At 39.4% G+C, this 24364-nt stretch overlaps 1 protein-coding gene across 1 annotated transcript in view; it reads left to right on the top strand.

The window, feature by feature from the left end:
• The window catches only part of LOC140486308 (importin subunit alpha-5), a 65961-nt gene that overhangs the window by 10209 nt on the left and 31388 nt on the right, over window positions 1-24364 (top strand). Inside the window, exons 2-4 of the mRNA XM_072585277.1 lie at window positions 5549-5690; window positions 14153-14260; window positions 16781-16880. Of these exons, the coding sequence (XP_072441378.1) occupies window positions 5562-5690; window positions 14153-14260; window positions 16781-16880 (337 nt within the window). The 5' untranslated portion in view covers window positions 5549-5561. The remainder of the gene's footprint in view (window positions 1-5548; window positions 5691-14152; window positions 14261-16780; window positions 16881-24364) is intronic.

Raw genomic sequence — 24364 nt, forward strand, 5'->3', positions numbered from 1 at the left:
CTCCTGTTTATCAATAGGAGGCATTCAGATTGTATTTCATTTTTGCCCCACGTCCCAAACCGTACAGTGGTGGCTGAAAATGTGACTTTCTGCTTCTGATGGTTTGCTCTACATGCCCTAATTTCACAGAATTAAAGGAAGCACATAAAGAGCTGACCAATTTCTTATGGTAGCATAGTCCAATCTGTCACTGTGATCTTCGGAGGGGGGGCACAATGGGTATGTTGTCCAATGTGCCTCTACTCCATTGGCTACCACTTGTCAAAAAATACAATACCTATTGAGATCAGTTATAACTTAATCTATTGCTGCCTAGACTGATTTCCTATAACTCTAGCGTTATTCAGTTTGACAGAAAATTATAATTGTTAGATTTCTCCAAAACATTACCTTAGTGTATTTCACTTTCACTTGGTTTTAAGAATCAGTTTTTCCACTTGAGTTTGCTTTTTTTTTCACCTGAACTTGAACTGCAAAATGTTGTTGTCTTCTCTAAACTGAAAGGAAGCTTTGCCACCTTGATATTTTTATTTTGGGCCTGAAGTGCATCCAAAGGTTGAGTTACAGTTGTGCAAAACTTTGGACTCAATCTGGAATGCATTATTCATTTCTGGACACTGGGACTCAGGAAAGGAGTGATGCACAGAGTCAACAGATTCAATTTGAGACTGGAAGTGTTAACTTTGAATTCAAGTGGTAAAGACTGTTTGTATCCCCTTAGTATAGAGGGTTGATCAAATTGAAATGTGTAGGATGATTTAAAGATGACAGTAAATATTTCACTATAGAAGGATACGTTACCTTTTGGAATTAACGCTCGGTGATGAGGGTTGCATCAGAAAGTTATTTTTCACCTAAAGTGTAATAGAAATTTAAAGCATTCTAACTCCTCAGAAGCCAAGTTAGTTGAAGATTTCAATCTGTGCTTGTATGAAGTGTTTTAGAACCAAACCTCTGTGCATAGATGGAATTTGGATATAAACCATTGCTATGGTCTAATACCAGGATGAATGACCTACTCTTATCCTATTTCCTGGCTCAGAGTCTGACTGACTGAAAGAAAAGGAAGCAAGTTGGAGCAAATTAAATTGCTAGCCTGGCCATGGAGCAAGCAGTTCTCCTGAGCATAAGGGAGCAGGAGAACATAAAACAAATGTGTTTATGATGTGGCTTGCTGGATTGTCTTTATTTCCTTGTGTTGACTCTGGACATAATTTTATTTGGTTGCTGGTTGAAAAGATGAAGTTTATGAAATTGTTTAATGAATATGATTAACATTATTCTCTTGTTATGAATTTATTTATCTTATTTTGTGGTTAAATTAGTCTAGTTATGTTTCTATCATAGGCCTAATGCCCAAAATCTGTGATACTTAGGATGAAGATCATAGCAGATTATGGATTTTTGCAAATTTTTACTCACCCACCAGATCAGATGAGAGCAAATTGTTCTTAAAAATATATAAGCATTTTGCTTTCATGGTTCAGAACTGACCTGAAGTTGTTCCGTCTTTTGTTCGGAGGGTCAAAATTCTTCCTAGCATCTGTATTAATTTGCACAAGTGAGGCCAGTTCATTATGAAATGCAAAGAATAAATATTTAGGTTTGAGTAAGAACTGAAAACACTTCTTGATCAGTAGGAGAATCAAAGATTACAGGGGAAGAGGTAGGAATGTTGGATCAGCCATGATCCTATTGAATCGATGAGCAAGCTTGAGGGGCCAAGGGGAAATGTTGAGAAGGAGAGTCCTCCATGGTAACTTATGCCAATGTGGGAATCAAACCCATACTATTGGCATTAGTTTGCATCACAACCAGCCAACCAAGCTAACCTGAACAGATTGTTCTATGTTTATCTGAGAAACTCTGAATAAACAGATTTTTTTTGTTTTTGATGCTCTATAACTGCAGATTTAATGAGGAATATCCTCAAGGATCAACACTAAACCAATAAAGTTTGAGTTAGCACATCATGGTGAGAGGTATGCACTCCACTGATTAACCTCTTTGCTGGTTCAAAATGGATTAAACGTCATGTATGAGAAAGTAGGCAAAAGAGAATGCAATACTAAATCAATACTAAGCTGCAACTAGTCTCTATATATCATATGCTTTGCTTTGCTTCACTTCCATCCTGTCCTACCCTAATAATGGTACAGAACATTAGTGTGACTGCATCTGGAGTATTGCATACAGTTTTGGTCCCTTCCTTGAGTAGAGGCAGAAAGAGTTCAATCTGGATAAATGCGAGGTATCGTATTTTGGTACAACAAACAAGGGTAGGGCTTATACAATTAATGGTAGGACCTTGGGTAGTGTTGTATACCTCCAGAGTTTTCTCTTCCGTAATGTGAATGGTTTTTAAAATATTAGTTATTTCCTTGTTCTCTAGCTTCTTTCTTTCTCCACTGCTTTTTCAAAAAAAAACTGGTGTGAAATATTCATTTAGTATCTCTCCCGTCTTCTGGGGTTCAACACCAAGATGATGGCCTTGATTTTTAATGTTTGCAAGCTTCACTGAAACTAAGATATAAAATGCTTTCAGGTTTGGTTTTGGCCAGACTGATGAATAAGCATGGCAAATTTCAAATGCCATTCCATTATTTAAAAAGGAGGATTTTTTTTAAAATCAAGTAACTACCAGTTTATTATCTGTTTTGAGAAAACTTTGGGGATATATCATTACAGGCGTACCAATGGACTTTTTTTTTAAACTAATCAGAATTGGTATTCAGTTGACAGGTCATGTATGACTAATCTGTTTAAGATTTTTTTTTGAGGAGGCCATTCATTGGATGTTAGCTATATTTACTTCCAGAGCCATTTGGCAAGAACTTGTGCAGTGTTGAAACTGCTCAATTACTGGGGTAACTAGAAATTCAAAATGCAAGTGTAAAAGTTTTGAATTATCTGGCAGGATCTCAGAGTCCAACTGAAGTTAAATCTACAGTCTCTGGCAACTGCACAAAAGCAAGAGAATTTTTTGCCTGCCAGCATGAACGATTCCTCTAACACTAATTCTGTTTTCTGCTGTCTAGACTTAGATTTACTTAGAATGGTCTGTTTTTGTGATGCACGTCTAGCATCCTACTGATCCAAACCAAATTTATATTCCAGATGAGTCTGCTCCAATTATCTTCTAAATCAATTTGCATCCCCTGCCCCGCACTCAATTCCTTTCATATCTCTTGGATGGCACGGTGGGTCAGTGGTTAGCACTGCTGCCTCACAGCGCCAGGGACTCTGGTTCAATTCCCGCCTCGGGCAACTGTCTGTGTGGAGTTTGCACATTCTCCCCATGTCCTCCAGGTGCTCTGGTTTCTTCCCACTGTCCAAAGATGTGCAAGTTAGGTGAATTGGCCATTCTAAATTGCCCGTAGTGTTAGGTGCATTATCCGGGGTGAATGCAGGGGATGGGTCTGGGTGGGTTGCTATCTGGAGGGTCGGTGTGGACTTGTTGGGCCGAAGGACCTGTTTCCACACTGTAGGGAATTGAATTGAATCTAATCTATTGATCTGGCTTTCCCTTATCTCAAAGGACTGAATCAAGGCATATATTAACATTCAGTAATTGCTTGGAGGGTCCTCAAACTAATAGCACAGGATCTGTGATACTCCTCAAATTCATCCAGTTACAAAGAAATTGGAACTTTACAAGAGAGAAAGAGAAAACATCTAAAGAATAGACAATTGATTGGATGATTTTTATAATCCAAATGTGTCTTAAGGTGTTGAATGAGACAGGGAGGAAATAGGTGTGCTTTTAAACATTTTTAGTTCCCCTCTCCCCTCCAGTCCTCCTATAATTAATGTGGTGCCATTATTCCAGAAGGGAGCAAGGAATAAACCAGGAAACTACATGCCAGTCGGACTCCCGTCAGTGGTGGGGAAAACTATTGGAAGCAATTGAGGGACAGAATTAATTTGCATTTGTAGAGGCCTGGATTAATCAAGAACAGTCAGCAAGATTTTGTTATGGGGAATTCATGTCTGACCAATCTGAATTTTTCAGAGGTGAACAAATGTGTACATGAAAGCAAATCATTTGATATAGTCTATTTGGGCTTCAATAAGCCCTTGGGATTCAAGGAGATTTGGCAAGTTGAAACCATGATTAGCTGAGTGGTCAGAAGCAGTGGGAGATGGAGTGATGCTTTCCTGGCTGGGTGTCTGTTGCCCAGTAGGGTCTTGTTGATGCCCTGGCTGTTTGTGATTTATATAAATGTTAGATTTAAATGTAGAAAGGTTGATCAGTTGGTGGGGTGTAAATAGTGAGGAGGATAGCCTTAGATTACTGATCGATGGTAAATGGAATTCAGCCTTGATAAAGGTGAGGTGATGCACTTAAACAACTCAAACAAGGCTAGGGAATACATGATGAAAGGTAGACCGCTGGGAAGCTTTGAAGATAAAGGGACCTTGATGTGCATGTACTCTGATGCTTTAAGGTGTTAGGACAAGTGAATAAAGTGGTTAAGAATGCTTATGGTCAGTTTGCCTTTATTTAGCTGAGACATCAAGCTGAACAGTAGGGAGGTTATGCTGGAGCTGTATAAAGTGATTGGACACAACTAGGTATTGTGTGCAGTCCTGAATCCACATTATAGAAGGGATATGATTATGCTTGAGATGGCACACATGAGGTTTACCAGGATATTGCCTGGGCTGAAGAGGTTGGGCCAGTTTTCCTCAGAGCTGAGGAGACTGAGATGGGGAAGGGGAGGAGAGGGACATGATTTAAGAGATGTGAAGTTTTGAGGGACATAGGCAGGAATAAAGTTTTCCCCTTGAGGGAAAGGTCAATGATCAGGGGTCATAGAATTATGGAAAGAGGCAGAAGAGGTGGTGTGAGGAAAACCTTTCCCATCCAGATGTTGGTGGGATCTGTAATTCACTACCTGTGAGAGGTAGAGGCAGACATATTTAGGTAGTATTTAAATGTCCACTTGTGATGCCAAGGCTTGAAGGCTATGGCCAAGTGCTACAAAATAGGATTAGAATAATTTCATAGCTCTTTTTGACCAGTGCAGATGTGATGGGCCTTTTTCTATGCTGTAGATCTCGAGACAATTTCAAAGCATATTGAGTGAGTGTATCCTTTCAAAATCACGTGCATAATACTACTGATGCTGGAATTTCTCAGTTGGAAAGAAGACTCCTCAACCTGAAACATTAACTTTTTTGTTATACATGCTTAATATTCCCAGCATTTTGTATTACAGAAAGGCAGCAGGTCTTGGACAATATCTTGATGTGCAGTAACTGGCAATTGCAAATTTAATTTTGCAACTTTACCAGTACAGTTTACATTGATATTTTATTCAGAAGGTTTGCTTTCACATTTCAGGCTGTCTAGCAATTATTAGCTTGGCTTTTTCTTAACTGATGTAATATTGGTGTTTGGTGAATTGCTTTAATTTTAATTTTCAAGGATCAGTTCCTCTGTAGCATTGCTAAAAGGGAACATTTTGTGGCACCAAGGTCACCACTATGGCAAGCAAAGCATGGTTGAAGTGACTTTAATCTTTTCATAAATGTCTTTTTGCAGATTGCTTAACACCATGTTAAGTGCAGGAAAAGAAAATTTTCGGCTGAAGAGCTACAAAAACAACTCTCTCAATCCTGATGAGATGAGAAGGCGACGAGAAGAGGAAGGGTTACAACTACGGAAACAGAAACGTGAGGAACAGGTAGATTTAATCCTTGATTATCCTTGATTCCCTTACTGATTAAAAATCTGTCTCGATGGTAAAGAGTTCTACATATTCACTTCACCCAGGGAGAAAAAAATTCCTCAATGCAGTCCTAACTGTTCACAGTATCACAGCTTTGGTCTGACTAGTGTCTTGCACAGTTTTAACAAATGTGCTATAATTTTATACATTCCATTTGCCTGCTGAACTTGGCTGGTAGCTTTATTGTGATTTCAATGCGCAAGAACTCCCAAATCCCCCTCTGGTGTATTCTGCAGTCCTTTTCGATTTAAATATTCTTCTCTTCTGTTCTTCCTGCCAAAGTGCATAAGATCACATTTTCCAACACTACATTCAATCTGCCAAGTTTTTGCCCACATTTGTAAACAATTCTCCACTTTTATTTGGCGATTTCATTAACGTGAAGCCTTGAAATTGCCTTCACCAAACTCCCAAGCAGTGGTGCACTGTCACTCCTCAGCCTTGAAAATGGTTGATCATATATCCTGTAAGTGCCATACCTTCCATTGTCCAGCTTTGTGGAACCACTCTGATTGGCAAGTGTAAAACCAATTACTCTTAGAGTATCTCGAGGCCAGCACTTAGGGTGAAAACAAACGTTCACTCTAGAAAATCTCCACGACTCTTCTGCTTAGCAGCATCATCATAAACGAATCTAAGAAGTAGGAGTAGGCCTTTCAGCCATTGAAGTTTCTTCTTCCATTCAACTAGATTGTGGCTGATCTACCTCAGTACCATTTTCCTGCATTATCCTTGATATTTTTAATATCTAGAAATCTATCCATTTCTATCTTGAATGTGCTCTATTACTGAGTCTTCACATGTCTCTGGAAGTTGCTAAGTTTCACCACCCTCCCATTGGAAAAGATTCTGAATATCTGTCCCAAATTGGCTACCTCTTTTATTCCAAGACTTCCCTCTGTTTCTGGGCCTTCATCTCCTCCCAGCTAGGAGAAAGTCATTGTAAGAAGGACATAAGAATTTGGCAAGCTTCAGTGAGACCACTTCTCATTATTCCAATTTCAAGTAACTCATTCTGTCCTCAAGGACAATCCCATTATCCTACAAGTCAGTCTGCTATACCTTTGCATTCTCTCGAATGGTAAGTAACCTTTTTTTTTTGAATGAAGGATCAAATACTGTACATGGTATTCTAATTGTATTGCATGGCTCCATACAATTGCAGCAAAACTAATTAGCATCTATGTCCATATCCTCTTGTAATAAAAGGCAGTGTAATTAACTTGTCCAGACATGTTATAAGATGCCTCTGGGACAGGTGGGACCTACTGGCCCAGAGGTAGGGGCACTACCACTGTGCCACAAGACGCTTAAAAGTCAGAATATCATTTATGTCTGCTTATTGCAGCTGCATATTAGTTTCAGTGACTTAATATCCAAGGAAGCCTTGCTGCTAACACTCAGGTCATTTTTAAGAAATGTTCTGCATTTGTCTTTCGTAACAAGTGATAACTTGGCATTTTTCAATGCCATGTTCTTATCCACTCAGTTAACCTGAGTAAATTTCTTTGAAGCCTCTTTGCAACCCCCTCACAACTCGCATTCCTGTTTAGTTGTGAGAGATTGGGAAACTTGGAAATGCTATATTTGGTCCCACATAAAATTTGTGGTTAGCTGGAGCCCAAGCATTAATCTTTGTAGTACTAAATTAGTCACAATCTGCCAAGCTGAGGATAATCTATATGCTTCTACCATTTTTAGCCCATTGATCAATTCTCAATCTATGCCAATGTTATCTATGATCCCTTGAGCCAAATACTGAGAGAGACCTTATTGAAAGGTTTCCACACTGTAAGTGATCTAATCTAATCTAATCTAAATACACCACATCCACTGTTTTCTGCTTGTCTGTTCTGTTAGTTATATCAATTCTACAGGTTTGTTCAACATAATTTCTTTATTATAAATTCTGCTCAATCATATCACTTTATTTTCGCTGTACAGACTTTGCAGGCTATCACAATAATAAATTCTAGAAACTTTCGTACTGACCAACATTCCCTCTAGGCTGCACATGCAGCTGCTCCAAGGTCCCTTGAACAGCCACCACTGTCGGCATTCCATTCATGATATTGACACCCCGTTCCAGAAGTTGCTGCCACACACAAATCTCTTAGGTCTGCGCATCTGGAAAGAAAATTGGAGGGAATGCTGCTCCTGATGTCAGACTGACAAGTCTTTTGATCCATAACTCCCTCATTTCTTAAATAACTGGATTAAGTTTGCTATCTTCTAGTCTGCAAGAATCATTCAGAATCTGAATTTTGGCAGATTAATACTAACGCACTCACAATCTCTATCTTGTTTTTTAGTACTGTGTAATCTAAATTGTTTAGATTATCTGGATTATACCCAGGGTTTGTCAATTTTTCAATTCCATTAGTTTCTCCAATATTACTCACTTCTTTCAGCTCCTCATACTCATTAGTCCCTTAGTTCTGTAGTATTCAGAGGACACTTTGTTTTTCTTCATTATGATAAAGTTTTTTAGTCTGCCATTTCTTTCCCCCCATTATATAGCCTCCTGCCTATGCCTGTAGTGAGTCCACATTTGTTCTGTTAATTTCTTTTTATTTTTCATACGAATAGAATATTTTACTGAGCTCTTGACAGTTTACTTTCATATTCTGTTGTTTCTTTGACAGTTTCTTAATTCACTTTTGAATTCTAAAATGATACAAATTATTGGACTCACTATTCTTGGCAACTCTATGAACCTTCTACTTTTGGCCTAAAACTGTTTAATTTCTTGTTTTGCCATATTTGGATCATCTTTCCTCCTGGTGTTTGTGCTTTAAAGATATAAAATATGTTGTAAATTATTATTAATTATTGTAATGCTAGCAGGTTTTCCACTCTCCACTACCTCAGTCAGTCTGTTCATCCAATATTTGATATTGCATGATCTCTTGTTCTTTTACCCCCCAATCTTAAGCACTTGGACGACTGCAGTGGTTGTCTTATATTCTTTGTCGCAAACTTCATACCATCAACACTGACTTTCTACATTCTTCTTGATAACTGTCCCTGGCTAAACAAGGCTATTCACAAACCTGACAGTTTATTGAGCCTCCCACTGAGCTTCTTAATTAGTATCTTTTGCAATAAAGTCTGCTTCCATCCCACTTGTCATTGTACCTAATCTCAGCCCATCTTTTGCAGAAATCCTCCTCTGTGCTTCATCACTTCTACACTTATAGAAGGCTGCCCAGGAAGCATTGGAATCTTCTCACTCTGTAAATCTCAAGTCATCTAAAACACTTGTTACCCATATCTATCTTTATACCAAGACTCGCTCACTCATCTCTCATAATATAAAAACAAATTACTGCAGATGCTGGAATCTGAAACCAAAAGAGAAAATGCTGGAAAATCTCAGCAGGTCTGGCAGCATCTGTAAGGAAAGAAAAGAGCTGTCGTTTCAGTCTAACTGACCCTTTGTCAAAGCTTTTAAAAAAAGGAGAAATAGGGAGGTATTTCTACTAGGCTGAGAGGTGGAGGGTCATGGCTCCAGAAGCAAAGGTAGCAATAAAGAGGTGATAATGACAGAGCATAGGGAGATTAGGAGCTGTGAATGACCAAGGATGAAGCTATGTGACAAAATATTGGGGGGGGGGGGGGGTGGAGAATGGGTGAAGCAGAGGCAAAATGGAAAACAGGGGAGAAGGGTAGCAAAGATGATGAGAGTGGGGAGCAAGAGGAAGAGACAATCGAGAAATAAGAGGTACAACAAAAAAAAATTTAAAATAAAATACATGAAATAAAATTACGCAGCAGAATGAAGACACGGGTTGAGATGGGATAATCATCCAAAGCTGTTGAATTCAATGTTGAGACCGGCAGGCTGTAACATGCCTTGTGTTGGAAACTCAATGCAAACTGGAGGAACAGCATCTCATCTTCGGACTACGTAATCCTATAGGGAATTCAAAGTTTTTTATTTCAGAATTATGAGAATCTGAAACTAATTACAACAGCAAATGGGTGAAGTGAGTAATATACAGTAGTTGTATGTATAGGATGGCTATACAAACACAAAGTAGAAAAGAATATCTGGTTCTGGTAGTTAGAACTGAAAAGATGGAATGATACTCCAGAGGAAAGTAAACCTGGCATGAACAGTTGGGTTGAATGACCTGTTCTACTGTGTATACTGTGTAATTCCAATTGAAAATTGATAAGATTTTCAAGTTTAGTGGCCCCATTCTTGGGAAAGAGAGGACAGGATTCCAAGGCATCGTTTATTCTGGGGGACCCGAGAGATTAGCGCCAGTGGGAGATGCATTTACAATGAAGTTGGTTCAGTTTTGAAAAAGTAATCAGTGACATCACAGGAAAACTACAAGTTTGATTGAGAGACTGCAGCCAAGGAGTGTCTTTTAAATAGCAAAAAGATAGAAAAATGGCGCCTTCCATTACTGTGGCAAAAAGATTAAGAACAGAGCAGTAGATGTTTACTTGGACTTTGAAACCTTCTCAAAGGTTGACTACAGGGTGGACTAATTGACCTTGTCAATTGGATACAAATTGGCTTTACGGCAGGTGTCAGCGGGTGGTGATAAAGGGCTGGAGGTCTGTAACCAGCAGTGTTCCATAGGGATTGGTACTGGTGCACTTTTGTTGTTTATGTAAATGATTTGGATGAGAATATAGGAGACAGTAGGTTTGCAGATGACACCAAAATTGGTGGTATATTGGGCAGTGAAGAAGGTTATTTAAGATGACAGAGATCTTGATCAATTGGGGCAATGGGCTGAGGAGTGACAGATGGCATTTAATTTGAATAAATGCAAGGTATTGCATTTTTGTAATACAAACAAGGACTGGATTTATACAATTAATGGTAGGGCCTTGGGTAATGTTGTAGAAGAAAGAGACCTAGGGGTTCAGATATATAATTCTTTGAAAACTGCATCACAGGTACATAGACTGGTTAAGGCGTTTAGTCTGCCTACCTTCATTACTTAGGCCTTTTTTGAGTATAGAGGTTGGGACGTTGTGAGACCTCTTCACGAGTGGCCTGTGTAGTTCTGGTTGCCCAGTTATAGGAAGGATATTATTTATCTGGAGAGAGTTCAGAAAAGATTTACCAGGACGTTGGTGGAAGTGGAGGGTTTGAAATGCGTAAAACAGACTGGAAAGGCTAAGATTTCTTTCTTTAGAGGTGGTGAGAGGTTACTTTGCAGAAATTCATAAAATCATAAGGAGCACAGATAAAGTGAATGACAAGGGTCTTTTCCCAAGGGTGGGGAAGTTCAAAGCTAGGAGGCATATTTTTAAGGTGAGAGGAGAAAGATTTTAAAGAGATGAGGGCAAGTTTTTTTTAAACTGTGTGGTTAGTGTATGGAATAAACTGCCAGAGGAAGTGGTAGATGGAGGTACATTAACAATGCTGAAAAGTCATTTGGATAAGTTAATGAATAGAAAAAGGTTTAGAAGGGATACGGGCCAAGCACAGGCAGGTGGGTCTAGTTTAGTTTGGCGTGGACTGGTTGGACCAAAGGATCTTTTTCCATGCTATATGACTGTATGAATGTGGTGGTAATTGGCAGAGTTGGATTTGCCCTGCTGTTTGTGTTCAAACATATTTGGGCAACCTTTCACATTGTTGGGTAGATGTCAGTCTTGTACATACACTGGCAGCTTGACTGAGGGTGTGGCTAGTTGTGGAACCCAATGTGGATTGTTGTCAGGGTCTGTAGCCTTTTCAGTATCCACTTCCTTGATCTGGTGACCAAAGTTCAAATTCAACCATAGCATTTGGTGGAGTTTTTGGGGGGGGGGGGGGGGGGGGGTATGAAATCTGGAAAGAAACGTCTTGCAATGAGAGACCAAGATGATTCACTCATGTCAATTTTGGAAGATAATGTAAAACTATTACCTGATCTGGCCTACTTGTGACTCCACTTGCTGTAAGTCTCATTGACTTCACCTTCCCTCTGAAATTGCATAACAAGCCACCAATCTCCACATTTGACCCCTCAAACGTCTGAAGAAAGAAATAGAATAAGGACTATCTGGCATAGTCATAGGGACCAGAGACAGCCAAGGCAAGTCAAATTTGTTGGCCTACAAAATCCAACTTACCTACATCTGGGGGCAAGTGCCAAAATTGGGCTTGGTATCTCGCAAACTAGTCAAGCAACAGCCTGACATAGTCATTGTCTGTCTGTAACATGCAATAAGATTCTGTGGCTATGTCCCGGCTAATGCAATCACCGTCCTGTCCTTTCAGCAACCTCAAACCCTGTAGAGTTGGAAGAAGTTGCCCTGGGAGTCTTCAACATTGAGTCTGTACCACAATGTCTTATGGTAATCAATAAGAGGTTTCCATGTCTGCATTTGACTGGATGCCAGGTATCAATCCCAATCTATCCTCATGTTGAACACCACTGAAGAAAGCACTGAAATGGTCTCTAGGGGCAGGACATCAGCATCCAATGCCGAGATTAGCTTGGCAACACCATGACTGACCAGGTTGATTTAGTTTTAAACGACATAGACTGTCAAGTAGATTTTCATCACCCCATCATCACAGACCAATCTTCAGTCAGTCGGTGTACTCCATGTAATATCAAGAAACAACTGTTTGGAGATTACAAAGGGGATTTATAAATGGAGGCAGTTGTTGGACGTGTTTGAGCTGCAAAAAGTTTGGAGTGTAGATCCCTAATGGTGGGTTTGGGACCCTTTTTCCTGGTGCACATTAATAATCAAGAACTTGTGTGCAAGAGCAATTTCCAAATTTGTGAATGATTCAAATCTTGGAAACGATGTAACATATAAAGAGGACTGTGTAAAATTTCAGAAAGGTGTTGACAAATTGTTTGAGTACATAGTTAAGTGGTTGAAGTTCAATCCACAGTCATGTTACATGATATTTTGGTAGAAGTCAGCCATAAAATAAAGGGCGCTATGCTGAACAGTACAGGAGCAAAGATCAGGGTCGTATATGTGCATAAGACATGAAAGGTGACTCGACAAGTAGAGCAAGGAGTTAATAAAGCATGCTGTTTCGAAAGCTTTATTAATAGGAATATAATGTATGGGAACAAGGAAGTTGTGCTGAAATAGTATCTCACTTTGGGCACTATGCTACGGGAAGGATATGATCATATTGCAGGAAGTGTAGAAGAGAATTTTTCCAGGGATAAGGAACCTCCAGTTCTGGAGATAAGGCCAAAGGGAGACTTGAATGAAGTTTTCAATATCACGAGTATTTAGACAGACTAAATGGGGAGAAACTGTTCCCCCTCAAAAGAATCAAAAACCAGAGGGTACAAATAATAGAATTTGCAAAAGAAGAAAGTGTGATGTGAGAAAAATCTTTTCCACTCGGTGAATGATCACAATCTAGAATGCATTGCTTTTAAGTGGAGTGGAGGCAGGTTCAATTAAACCTTTTCAAGGCATGTTAGATTCTTATTTTAAATAGAAATACTGTATTCAGGATTCTGGGGAAAAGGGCAGGAGACTGTGTCACGATTTCAATGCTCATTAAAGACTGCAGACCTATTGGTGAACAGCTGCCTCCAAAACATAACAATAGCAAAGCTGACAATTTTTGCTGATGATTAAAATATTGTGTATTGCTCACGTTTATCTTTGAGGAAAGTTGTGCTGCTTTGAGACACAATTTCTCCTATAAGGTGAAATTCTATATCTGAGTTATTTGTAATAGAATTAAAAAAAGGTAAGCATTTATCCTTCCAAGCTTGCTCCATAATTCAATACAGTTATGGCAAGTCTACCTTATTTTCCTGCTCCATTCTTCATACCCTCTAATATCTAAAGATAGCTCTCTAACTTGGATACACCCAAAGATTCCAAAGATTATTGAGACTGAGTCAAGAAATTCTGCAGGTTAAGTTTCCCTCCAAGTTTGTTTCATGGTTCAAGGAGATCACCTGTTCTTCATTCTTAAGGGGATTGTAAGGGTAAATGCTGGAAGGACTTTTACCAAGGTGTAAAACTAGGTGTCACAGTCTCAAAGAATGTCAGCCATTGAGATAAAAAGGAATTTCTTGACTCAGCCTCCATAATCTTTAGAATCTTACTGTGTATCCAAGTCAGAGAGCCATCTATCTTTAGATACTAGAGGATATGAAGAATGGCTCAGGAAAATGAGGTAGATTTGCCATAACTGTATTGAATAATGGAGCAAGCTTGAAAGAATAAATGCTTACCTTTTTTCTCATTCTATTAGAAATAATTTAGATACTGTTTCCTAAAATTATAAGCATCCTAACTTGATCTGTAGTTCTGTATTTGCTATTCTGTACATTTTATGTATCTGATTACAATTCCTTTTGTTCAAAGTGCTAAAATGTTGGATGATATCTCAACTACAATGACCATAAATTAATTCTGTCCTTTCTGCTATCCAGTTGTTTAATGTTTGTTTCTTGTTCCTTTAGCTATTCAAACGTAGAAATGTCACACATACCGAGCAGGAAGAGGAAGAAGATGAGGTAATGAGTGATAGTGGATTCCATGAGTCGCAAGTAAACATGGATATGGCTTTGGTAAGTAATGCATCTCTAACATGCTCCCATCTGACCAAAAGACAACTGAGCTTGCAAATTTATGCACTATCTCTTTAGTAAATTGTGATTTGAGTAAATTAATATGTAGTTTCACCTTCCTCCAGCAACTTTGTTTACTGCTGCCATCTATGTATTGTAATATACTGAGGAATATATGGAAGTAGCTTAGTAAATAATTTAAATCGCTCATACTGTCCGACAACTGCTTTTGAAAGCACTGATTTGGTTAAGGTTGTTGATCTACAGATTATAAATGCAAGGTCATTGAAAAAGACTCTGAACACTTTTTCAAACACACTTTGACACTTTCACAGTTCCTTTCAAAACTGTGTGCACTTTTAAAAGCACTATCATGTGGAATTCTATCATGTTTGAAATATTTGAAACTGTTTTCTTAAAACTTATGTTAATCACTGAAATGTATGAAGTGATCTTTGTAGTTATCAGTATGTATGCATGGTGATTTGACACCAGCCTCCCCTTGTGAGCACACCACAAATGAATGTAAAGAGTTAACCTTTACAAAGTTATATGCTTTAGCCAGCATGATAGGCCAAATGATTTGTTCTGTGTATTACAATATGGGAAGTCTGAGTTTGTTTTTGTTGGTCATATTGCTGCATTCATGAATGTTGAGGTCCACAACAACTTCCATTTCAGGTTTTCATTTAATTTTGGGATACATGTAAATAGCGCTAATTAATTTGCCTCATTAGATTAGATTACTTAGTGTGGAAACAGGCCCTTCGGCCCAACAAGTCCACACCGACCCGCCGAAGCGCAACCCACCCAGACCAATTCCCCTACACCTAACACTACGGGCAACTTAGCAAGGCCAAATCACCTAACCTGCACACTTTTGGACTGTGGGAGGAAACCGACACAGACACGAGGAGAATGTGCTAACTCAACACAGACAGTTGCCTGAGGCAGGAATTTAACCCGGGTCTCTGGTGCTGTGAGGCAGCAGTGGTAACTGTGTTGTGCCACTGTGACGCGACTGTCTGTGTGGAGTTTGCACATCTTCCCTGTGTCTGCGTGGGTTTCCTCCAGGTGCTCCGGTTTCCTCCCACAGTCCAAAGATGTGCAGGTCAGGTGAATTGGCCATGTTAAATTGTCCACAGCGTTAGGTGCATTAGTCAGAGGGGAATGGGACTGGGTGGGTTACTCTTCGGGCAGTCAGTGTGGACTTGTTGGGCTGAAGGGCCTGTTTCCGCACTGTAGGGAACCTAATCTAATTTATCCACAGGAGGAAAAATGACCACCTGTTCACCTGTAAACATAAAGACAAAATCCGTAAGGACAAACAAATGTACATGTTTTTTGCTGGGAATACAAACATCGCAGCTATTTGTATCATGAAAACAAAAATTGTTCAAGAAACTCAGCAGGTCTGGCAGCATCTGTAGAGGGGAAAGCAGTGTTTCAAGCCTGGTGAAATATTCAACTTTGGTAGAAAAGTTAGAAAAGTTAGATCAGTTTTTATCCTACATTTCCTTCAAGTAAAGATATGAATCCTTTTTTTATTCTATCAAAAGAGCACACATGTATTTGAAATACTCTGAAGTCGGTCTCCAACACTACTTTGAGTTTGTTGCTGATGTTGTCTTTCTCTCTTGAGCTTGTCTTGAGAATTCTACAGTCTGGTAAATAGATGCGCCTCCCTTTACTATTATTTCCCAGTGCATTGAGGAGTAGCAGATTTAAAACGTGAGAAATTACTTCTGTCAAAGGGATGTGAATCTGTGAAATTCATTACCTCAGGTGTGATATTGGGGCTTTGGGTGCAAGAGGAGATATTACTAATTTTAAAAAAAGTCTTGAGTAAAGGGTAATGGAGAGTGGGCAAGGAAGTGGAGTTGAAGCTGAGATGAGATCAGCTATGATAGTGCTCAAGGGCCTAAATTGCCACTTACAGCTGCCAGTACTTGTGTTCTTATCTACATTTTGGGTTACTGAGTAACTGGTGAATGTTCTACAAAGATTATAATTCATCCTGGTTCTGATGATGATCCTGCTATCTGAAGATCTGGATTTCAAGTACCTCTTATAAGCTTTTTGGTAGTAAGATGCTTGGGTTTTTGGAGGTATCTTTTATTTTGGATCGGTATGGACAAGTCTACAACTGAGGCTTCACTCATTGAAAAATATTAACTATCCGATAGCATTCTTTTGAAAAGATCAGAAGTTCTCACGACACAAACAAGATTAATTTGTCCTTAACTTATTTTTTGACCTTTTGACCTTTCGCTAAATGAGAATTGGCTGCACCTCCCAAAGTAATCCATTTTGATAAATTAAGATAGTTTTGAGGACGTTATCTACTATATTATGTCTTCCAAATGTAGCAAGTTAAAATATCAAACTTTGTATCAAGATGATTGTGAATGAGAAAATTTAAGCCTAGCTTAGGTGTAACACTGTGCAGTTCATATTTGTGAAGATGTTGAATGAATAATTTTTATAGCAATTCTGATTCTTTTTTTCATTCATGTGCAGACTGGAGTAATCACGTCAGATATGGTCCAGATGATTTTTTCTAACAATTCAGAACAGCAGCTGGCTGCTACACAGAAATTTCGGAAACTTCTTTCCAAAGGTGAAAACATAGTTTATGCTGCATTTGATGTAATTCTATTTTTTATTTTGAGTTCATAGTACTTATTAACAACAATGCTCTCACTGCTTGATCTTAGATGGTGAAAAAACTTGGTGTGCTTATGCTAATTCTGCATTACTCAGGTTCAAGATTTGAAAACTAAACAGTATTTAAAAGTATAATATTAGTACTCCATAATGTAACATATTGATGCTTAAATATTTAAAGATTTTCCAAACATAAATTAATGTTTGGAAAGTACTTTATGTAATTAAGAGGACAATATATTTATAGAAGCTTTCATTAGCAGTTATAATCCTGAGCATCTTGAAGTTGATTCTACTCATGAATTGTTTTAATTGTAAATGGAGTTTAATGGAATTTTAGTTATTTGATTCACTCTTGGATCACAGAATGATTTAAATGTTGAAAAGCCCGGAGGTCATTTCCATGTTCAGTTGTTATATTTGAATTATTCAGACTTGGTAGAAACATTTTGCAGGGAATGGATGAACAGAAAATTGGAATTTTATTCTTCATTTAAGGGGTATCAGCCTCACTGGATTAGACCAGCATTGATTGTTCATCCTTAATTGCCCTTGAGGTGGTGTTGGTGGTGAGCTATGTGCTTGAATCATTGTCATCCTTAAAGTGTAGAAACACCCACAATGCTGCCAGGAAGAAATTTCTAGGTCTTGACCTAATGACAGTGAAGGAATGATCGATTTCCAAATCCAAATGGTGAGAGTCTTGGAGAGGAAATTGCAGATAGTGATGTTATATATCTGCTGCACTACTTTTTCTGTGGTAGAAGGTGTTGTCAGTGGAGACTTCTGAATTACTGCATCATGTAGATGGTACATACTGCCACTGTGCATCAGTGCTGAAGAAATTGAAGGCTGAAAGTGGTGGGTGGAGTGTCATTCAAGTGAACCTTTTGTCCTGGATTGTGTTGAGCTTCTTGAATGTTGTTAGATCTGTACCACCCAGTCTGGTGGAGAGTATACCAACACACTCCTGACTTGTGTCTTATGGACAAGTCTTTGATAGTCAGATGGTGAATTCATAATCACTGAATTCCTAGTCTTTGATCCGCTATAAAACCATAGTATGTAAATGAATATTCTAGTTCAATTTCTGGTCATTGTAACCTGTTGGATGTTGAGATTTGGGGATTCAGCAGTGATAATGCCATTGAATGTAAAGGGTAATAGTTAGAGGTCTACAGGACAGAAAGTCTTCTAGCCCATTGAGTCTGTGCCTGTCAGAAACCACCACTTAAATATTCTAATGGCCTTCATTATCACAAGTGCACATCTACATACTTAAATGTTATGAGGATTTCTGCCTTTTACAGGCTGTCAGTTCCAGATTCCCACTCTCCTCTAGGTTTAAGTAAAGTTTCCTCTTATCCCTAATAAGCCTCCTGCACCTTTTTATGTTAAAACTTGGTCATTAATCCCTCTACCAAAGGGCAAGGTTTCTCCCTGTCTGTCGATATATTCCCATTATAAATTTATACATCTGATATGTTCCCTTCAGTCGTCTCTGTACCTATTCCCGTGCAATGACACCTTTCCATTCCTCCCTCCACCCCTCCCCAGTAGCACATGCTACTGTAATTGTGGTTGCGGCAACCTTTCATACAGTCCCTGCATAACCTGCTCTTAAGCTCTATGCCCTGGCAAATAAATGAAAGTATCCATATGTCTACTTCATCTATCTGTCCTGCTACCTTAAGAACATACACACAGAGGTCCCTTCAATCCTCAGTACTTTCCAGAGCCTAAGCAATCATCATGTGTTCCCTTGCCTTGTTTGTCCTGCACAAGTGCGTTCCTTTGCAATTATCTGGATTGAATTCAGTTTGCCAATGATCAGCCCATCTGACCAGATCATCTATACACTCCTGTAGTCTGCAATCCTTCTCACTATTTACACTGGCACTATTCATGAACTCTTCTATATTCAAGTCAAAATCATTTATATATACTATAAACAGTAAAGGCCCCAAGAATGATGCCTCAGAAACCCCACTGAACACACTTCCATTCACAAAAACACCTCCTTATCATCCTCTACTTACTACTCAGCCAATTGTGGATCCAATCTGCAAGATTTCCTCAGATCCCATAGGCTGTTGGCTTCGCTACCAGTCTCCCATGTGTGATCTGATCAGAAGCCTTGCTGAAGTCCAAGTTTACTGTCAAATGCTTTGCCTTTGTGCATACACTTAGTCACTTCCTGAAAAATTCAGTCAGGTTGATGAGAAATAACATCTCCTTAACAAAACCATGCTAACTGTTCATGGTTAATCCTGTCTCCAAATGCAGATTAATTCTGTTCCTCATTGCCTCCAATAGTTTTTCCACCACCAAGATTAGACTGGCCTGTAATTTCCTTCTTTATCCCTTGCTTTCTTCTGAATAACAGTATCTGAAACTTTGGCTGTCTTCAAATCGTCTGACCTCTCTGTGGCCAGAGAGGAATTGAAAATTTTTGTCAGTATTCGTGCTATTTCTCCCTTGCCTCACTCAACAGACTAGGATACATTTTATCTGGTCTTGGAGATTTATTTACGTTGGAACTTGCAGACCACTTGGAATCTCCTCTCTATCCATGCTAATTTCTTTAAGTCTTCCGCAGTCCGTTTCCCACATCATCCCTCTTGCTGGTGAACACTGACACAAATTATTCACTTTGAACCCTACCCATGTCCTTGGGCTCGATGTACAAATTCCACTCTGGTCCTTAATGGGCCCGGTTCTTTCCGTTTTTTATCCTTGGTGTACATATAAAATGCCTTTTTGGATTTTTCTTTATTTTACCTGCCATTATTCTTTCATGCCCTGTTTTTGCTTTCCTAATATCCTTTAGAAATCCCTCCTTGCATATCTTTACTTCCTTAGGGTTTCTACTGTTTTGATCATTCGGTATGTGCTGTAGGCCTCCCTTTATCCTTTTATGTATATCCTGCATTTGTTGGTCCCACCCTTTTGCCTTTATTGGAACATGCTGACTCTGTGCTCTCCCTATTTCCTCAAATGTGTCCCACAGCATTGCCACAGCTTTACCTAAACACATCTGTTCTCAACCCACTGGCCAAATTAGCCGTTTCTTAGTTTAGAACTTTGATTTCAGGCCCAACCTTGTCCTTTTCCAAAACAGTCTTGAATCTGTAGAGTTATGATTGCTCTTTGCAAAATGCACTCTTCCACTGATATTTCAGCCACTTCATTAACTAAAATTTAAGTCCAGGGCCATCCCCTTCTTACATACTGGCTTTAAAAATCTATCCTGGATGCATTTAAGAATTTTGCTTCCTTTTAATTTTCACTTGGCTACACCAGTTAATGTTGGAAGTTGAAATCTCCTAGCTCTGAAGAAGGGTCACAAGGCTCAATGTTAACTCGTTTTCTGTTCTCAGATGGTGTTAGAACTGCGAAGTTTCACTCCAGAGGTGTGTTATAACATCTCTGAACAGAACATACAAGTCCTGACAACAGCACTACTGATCGAGCTGGTTAGATTCTAAAGGACATAACTGCTAGACTGGGTCTGCAGCAAGTGGTTTGAGAACCAACAAGAGGGAAAAACATACTTGACCTCAATCTGCCCCCTGCAGATGCATCTGTCCATGACAGTAAGAGTGACCACTGTACAATCCTTAGTGACATTGTCACACCTCCACTGTGCGGAATGGAACTTTGAATAGATCTAGCAAATCAACTGGGCAATCATAAGACTTTGTGGGCCTCAACAGCAGAGTTGTACTCTAGCACATCCTGCAATGTCATTGCCTAGCGTATCCCCCACTCTTCCATTACCATCAATGTAGGTTCAGTTGGGAGTGCAGGAGGGCAAGCTAGGAGCAGCATCAGGCATACTAAAAGTGAAGTGTAACCTAGTGAAGGTACCAAGCAGGATGACATGCATGCTAAACAGCTAGTGATAGACTGGGCTAAGCAATCCTGCAATGAACAGATCAGATCTAAGCTTTGCATCACCCGGTTATGAATGATTGATAGTAGACAATTAAACACCTTACCGGAGATGGAGGCTCCACACATCCCCATCCTCAGTGATGGAAGAGTCCAACACATTAGTGCAAAAGATGAGGCTGAAACATTTGCAACAAACTACAGCCAGAATTGCCAAGTGGTTGATCCATCTCTGCCTCCTCCAGTGGCTCCCAGCTTTGTTATATGCCAGTCTTTAGCCAATTCAATTCAGTCAATACAAAGAAACAGTTAAAGATGCTAGATACTGTGACAACATAGGACCGTGACAACATTTCAGCAATACTATTGAAAACTTGTGCTACAGAACTTTGCAGTTCTTCTAACCAAGCTCTTCAAGTACAGTTACAGCACTGGCCTCTATCAACAATGGAAACTTGCCCAAGTATGTCTTGAACACAAATGATAAATTCAACATGAATAATGATAACAATGCCAGCATTTCAGAAAATATTTACCAAGCAGGTTGGACCAAAGGGTCTGTTTTCATGCTGTACATCTGACTTACCGCATTTATTATCCATTTTCCCAAGAAGGTGCTGGTGAACTGCTGTCTTTAGCCACTGCAATCCTTATGGTTAGGTATATCCAGGACATTGTTAAAGAGGAGGTTCCTGGATTTTGATCCAGGTACATTAAATGTATTTCCGAGTTGGGGCACTGAATTGGAGAGGATCATGCAGGTGATGGTGTTCCTGTATATCATTGATTCTAGTCATTCTGGGTGATGGAGGTCACCAGGATGAAGCTGCTATTGAAGGAAGATTGGCAAGTTGCTGCATTGCCTACTTTATATGATATGCTGTTAACTATGTCAATGGTGGATGATGCCGAACAACTTGGCTACTTTATTCTGAGTGGCAAGCTCCCCTGAGAAAATGGGGAAACTTTTCAATTGAATTTCTGGTGAATGGTAACCTCAATATTGATGCCATCGAATGTCATTAAGTGGTATATACTTTTTTTTCTTTCTTTCTTTGGAATTGATAATTACCCTGAGCCTGTGAGATGTGATGTTATTTACTGTTTTCAGCTCATGCATGAAAATTATCCTGGTATTGCTGCATGTAGGGCAGTCTGCTTCAGTATCTCTAAGGAGTTGTTTTCAGTGTTGTTCACAGCAATCTTCAGCTGACCTCCTCTGAGTTAATCATGGAGGGGAAAAGTGCTTCGAAACAACTGAAGATGGTTGAGCTTAGGAGATGTGGCTGTGGAACTTCTGCATGAATGTCTCTGACTGTGATAATTCCATCCAGAAACTAAGCGCTCTTCCTTTTTCCTTCTTTGTGCTAGGTATGACTTGGGATGGAGTTAATCCCATCCTGTTAATTTTGCTATACCTCCCTGAGGCTGCGTTTAGTCAAATACTGATTTGATGTTGAAATTGCCCTCCCCTCCGAAATTTATTTTCATGTTAGGGCAAAGCTGAAATTCTCTGGAGAGGAGTGGCTTTTAGTAGTACGCGCACAATAAGCATCACTGGTATGATTATGCTGATTCAGTCATTTCTCTCATCAACCCCTTCCATCACTGATATCTAATCAGATTAGATTTGCCCTGAGGCACTGTACCTGGGCAATTTTCCATATTGAGTAGATATCAGTAATGTGGCTGTACTAGAACCGCTTAGTTAAGGGTCACAGTTAGTTTTGGTGCGCATGTCTTCAGTGCCATAGGATGTTGTCAGGGTGCATTGTCTCAGTGATAATCAGCCTTTTAGCCATTTTTTGATCTCACGTGGTGCAGATTAAATTGTCCAAAGATGGTCATCTATGATGGAGACTTCAGGAAAAGACTACATGGCTCATCCATTTGACACCTGAAGGGAATGTCTTTTGCATTGATGAGTTGTGCCCCACTATCATGTAGGATGGGTTGTTTTTGGAGTCTTTTTGTTTCCTGGTTAGTTTATTTGTTTGCAAAATTTTGTGGTAGGATGTGGTGGAATTGTAGAACCCTGATGTGATCAGTTGGGTGAGATCACTTAACTCCTTCCTATGCCACGTTTCTTCTGTCTAACATGTACATCATCCTGTTCTGGCTTCACGACATTGGCACCTCTGTTTCAGGTATACCTCGTGCTGCTCCTGTCAAGCTCTTCTATACACCTCCAGACTTGCTCCCTTAGCTTGATGGTAATAGTTGAGTGAGGGAGATGGCAAGCTCTCAGAATTTTTCCTGACAGTTGTGCATCTAATGGTAGATCTGTTCAACCTATTTCTCAGATCTATTGCATTTAGTGCAAAGGTAGAGTTGCACACAAGCAACTTTGAAACCAGCCCCTTCATTTAGGTAAAACTCTTGCAAAATCAACTTCAATGGACTGCATGCTGTCTGAATGGATGAAAGCAATCTTTTCCCAACCAATCCGGTTTGCTCAGCTCTCAAATGGCCAACGTTTGGGAAGACAAAACACTTCAAAGGTACCCAACTCTTTGAAGTGTTGGTCTTGATGACAGGAATTGTCTACCAAAGCATTTTGAAATACTAGGGCTCTAGTTGTAATTCCATGTGACAGCAGCAACAAAAGAAACTGATGCAAATGCTGCACTCCAGAACCCTTTTTACCTTGTTGGACATCCTGCTCAATTTGCCCAAAGATTTGTTGGAGAATCAGCCTGTTCAGCAAAATGAAAACAGCTCCTTAAGGTAAAGCCTTTGACTATGAGGAAACACGTAACAAGTGAACAACTAGTGTGCAGGAATATTAAAGATCCATTCCTGACCCCCTTTCATCCAGGTCTCCGATACAGCCATAACATATTTCTACCTGGTAATCTGTGCCTGTGACTCACTAGTCTTCATACCAGCTGTTCTACGTTCACACACATGCACAGTTATGCCCAGATTTTGGGTGGAATTTGAGTGCGTAATCTAGAGGACTGATTAATGCTGTGGTCAAAATTCCATTTAACTGGCTCCTTGACAATGCTGCTGACTCTTCGTGAATTGGGCAGAAGCCATGTCATTTTTGTAGGAATAGGTTTGATCAGGTTGAAAGAGGAAATAATGGAGTTTGGTAACTTGGATTAACACTTGCTAATAAGAAGAAGCAGCACCAACATGCACTTGTTAGGCCAAAGTGTCCATTTCCAAAGTTAACTTTTATGTATTAAAAATGACTTCAAGAATCATAAACTCAACTTGAGAGAGATCTCGTATTGGTATGAAGTGGACAGGAGCGAGGAAGATTGTGTTAAAATAGTATGGACGTCAAAACTACATATTCCTGACAGCAGGAAAGAAGTTAGAAATTATTTTCTTCTAAAAATTAGAACTGAAGCAATGATCATTTCAGCTGTTGGCATGAGTAATAATGCAGCCAGCATAGGTAAGGGTTGTCACTCAAACGACAAATAAAAATTAGAAATTTCCTAAAATGGTATGTGCTTGGGGGAAAAATCTGTTTCATCACTGAATCAAAATTCTCAAACCATCAACTTACCAGCAGTGTTGATGTGCCTA

This window comes from Chiloscyllium punctatum, chromosome 15 (assembly GCF_047496795.1).
Source record: "Chiloscyllium punctatum isolate Juve2018m chromosome 15, sChiPun1.3, whole genome shotgun sequence".
NCBI classification, from domain to species: Eukaryota; Metazoa; Chordata; class Chondrichthyes; order Orectolobiformes; family Hemiscylliidae; genus Chiloscyllium; species Chiloscyllium punctatum.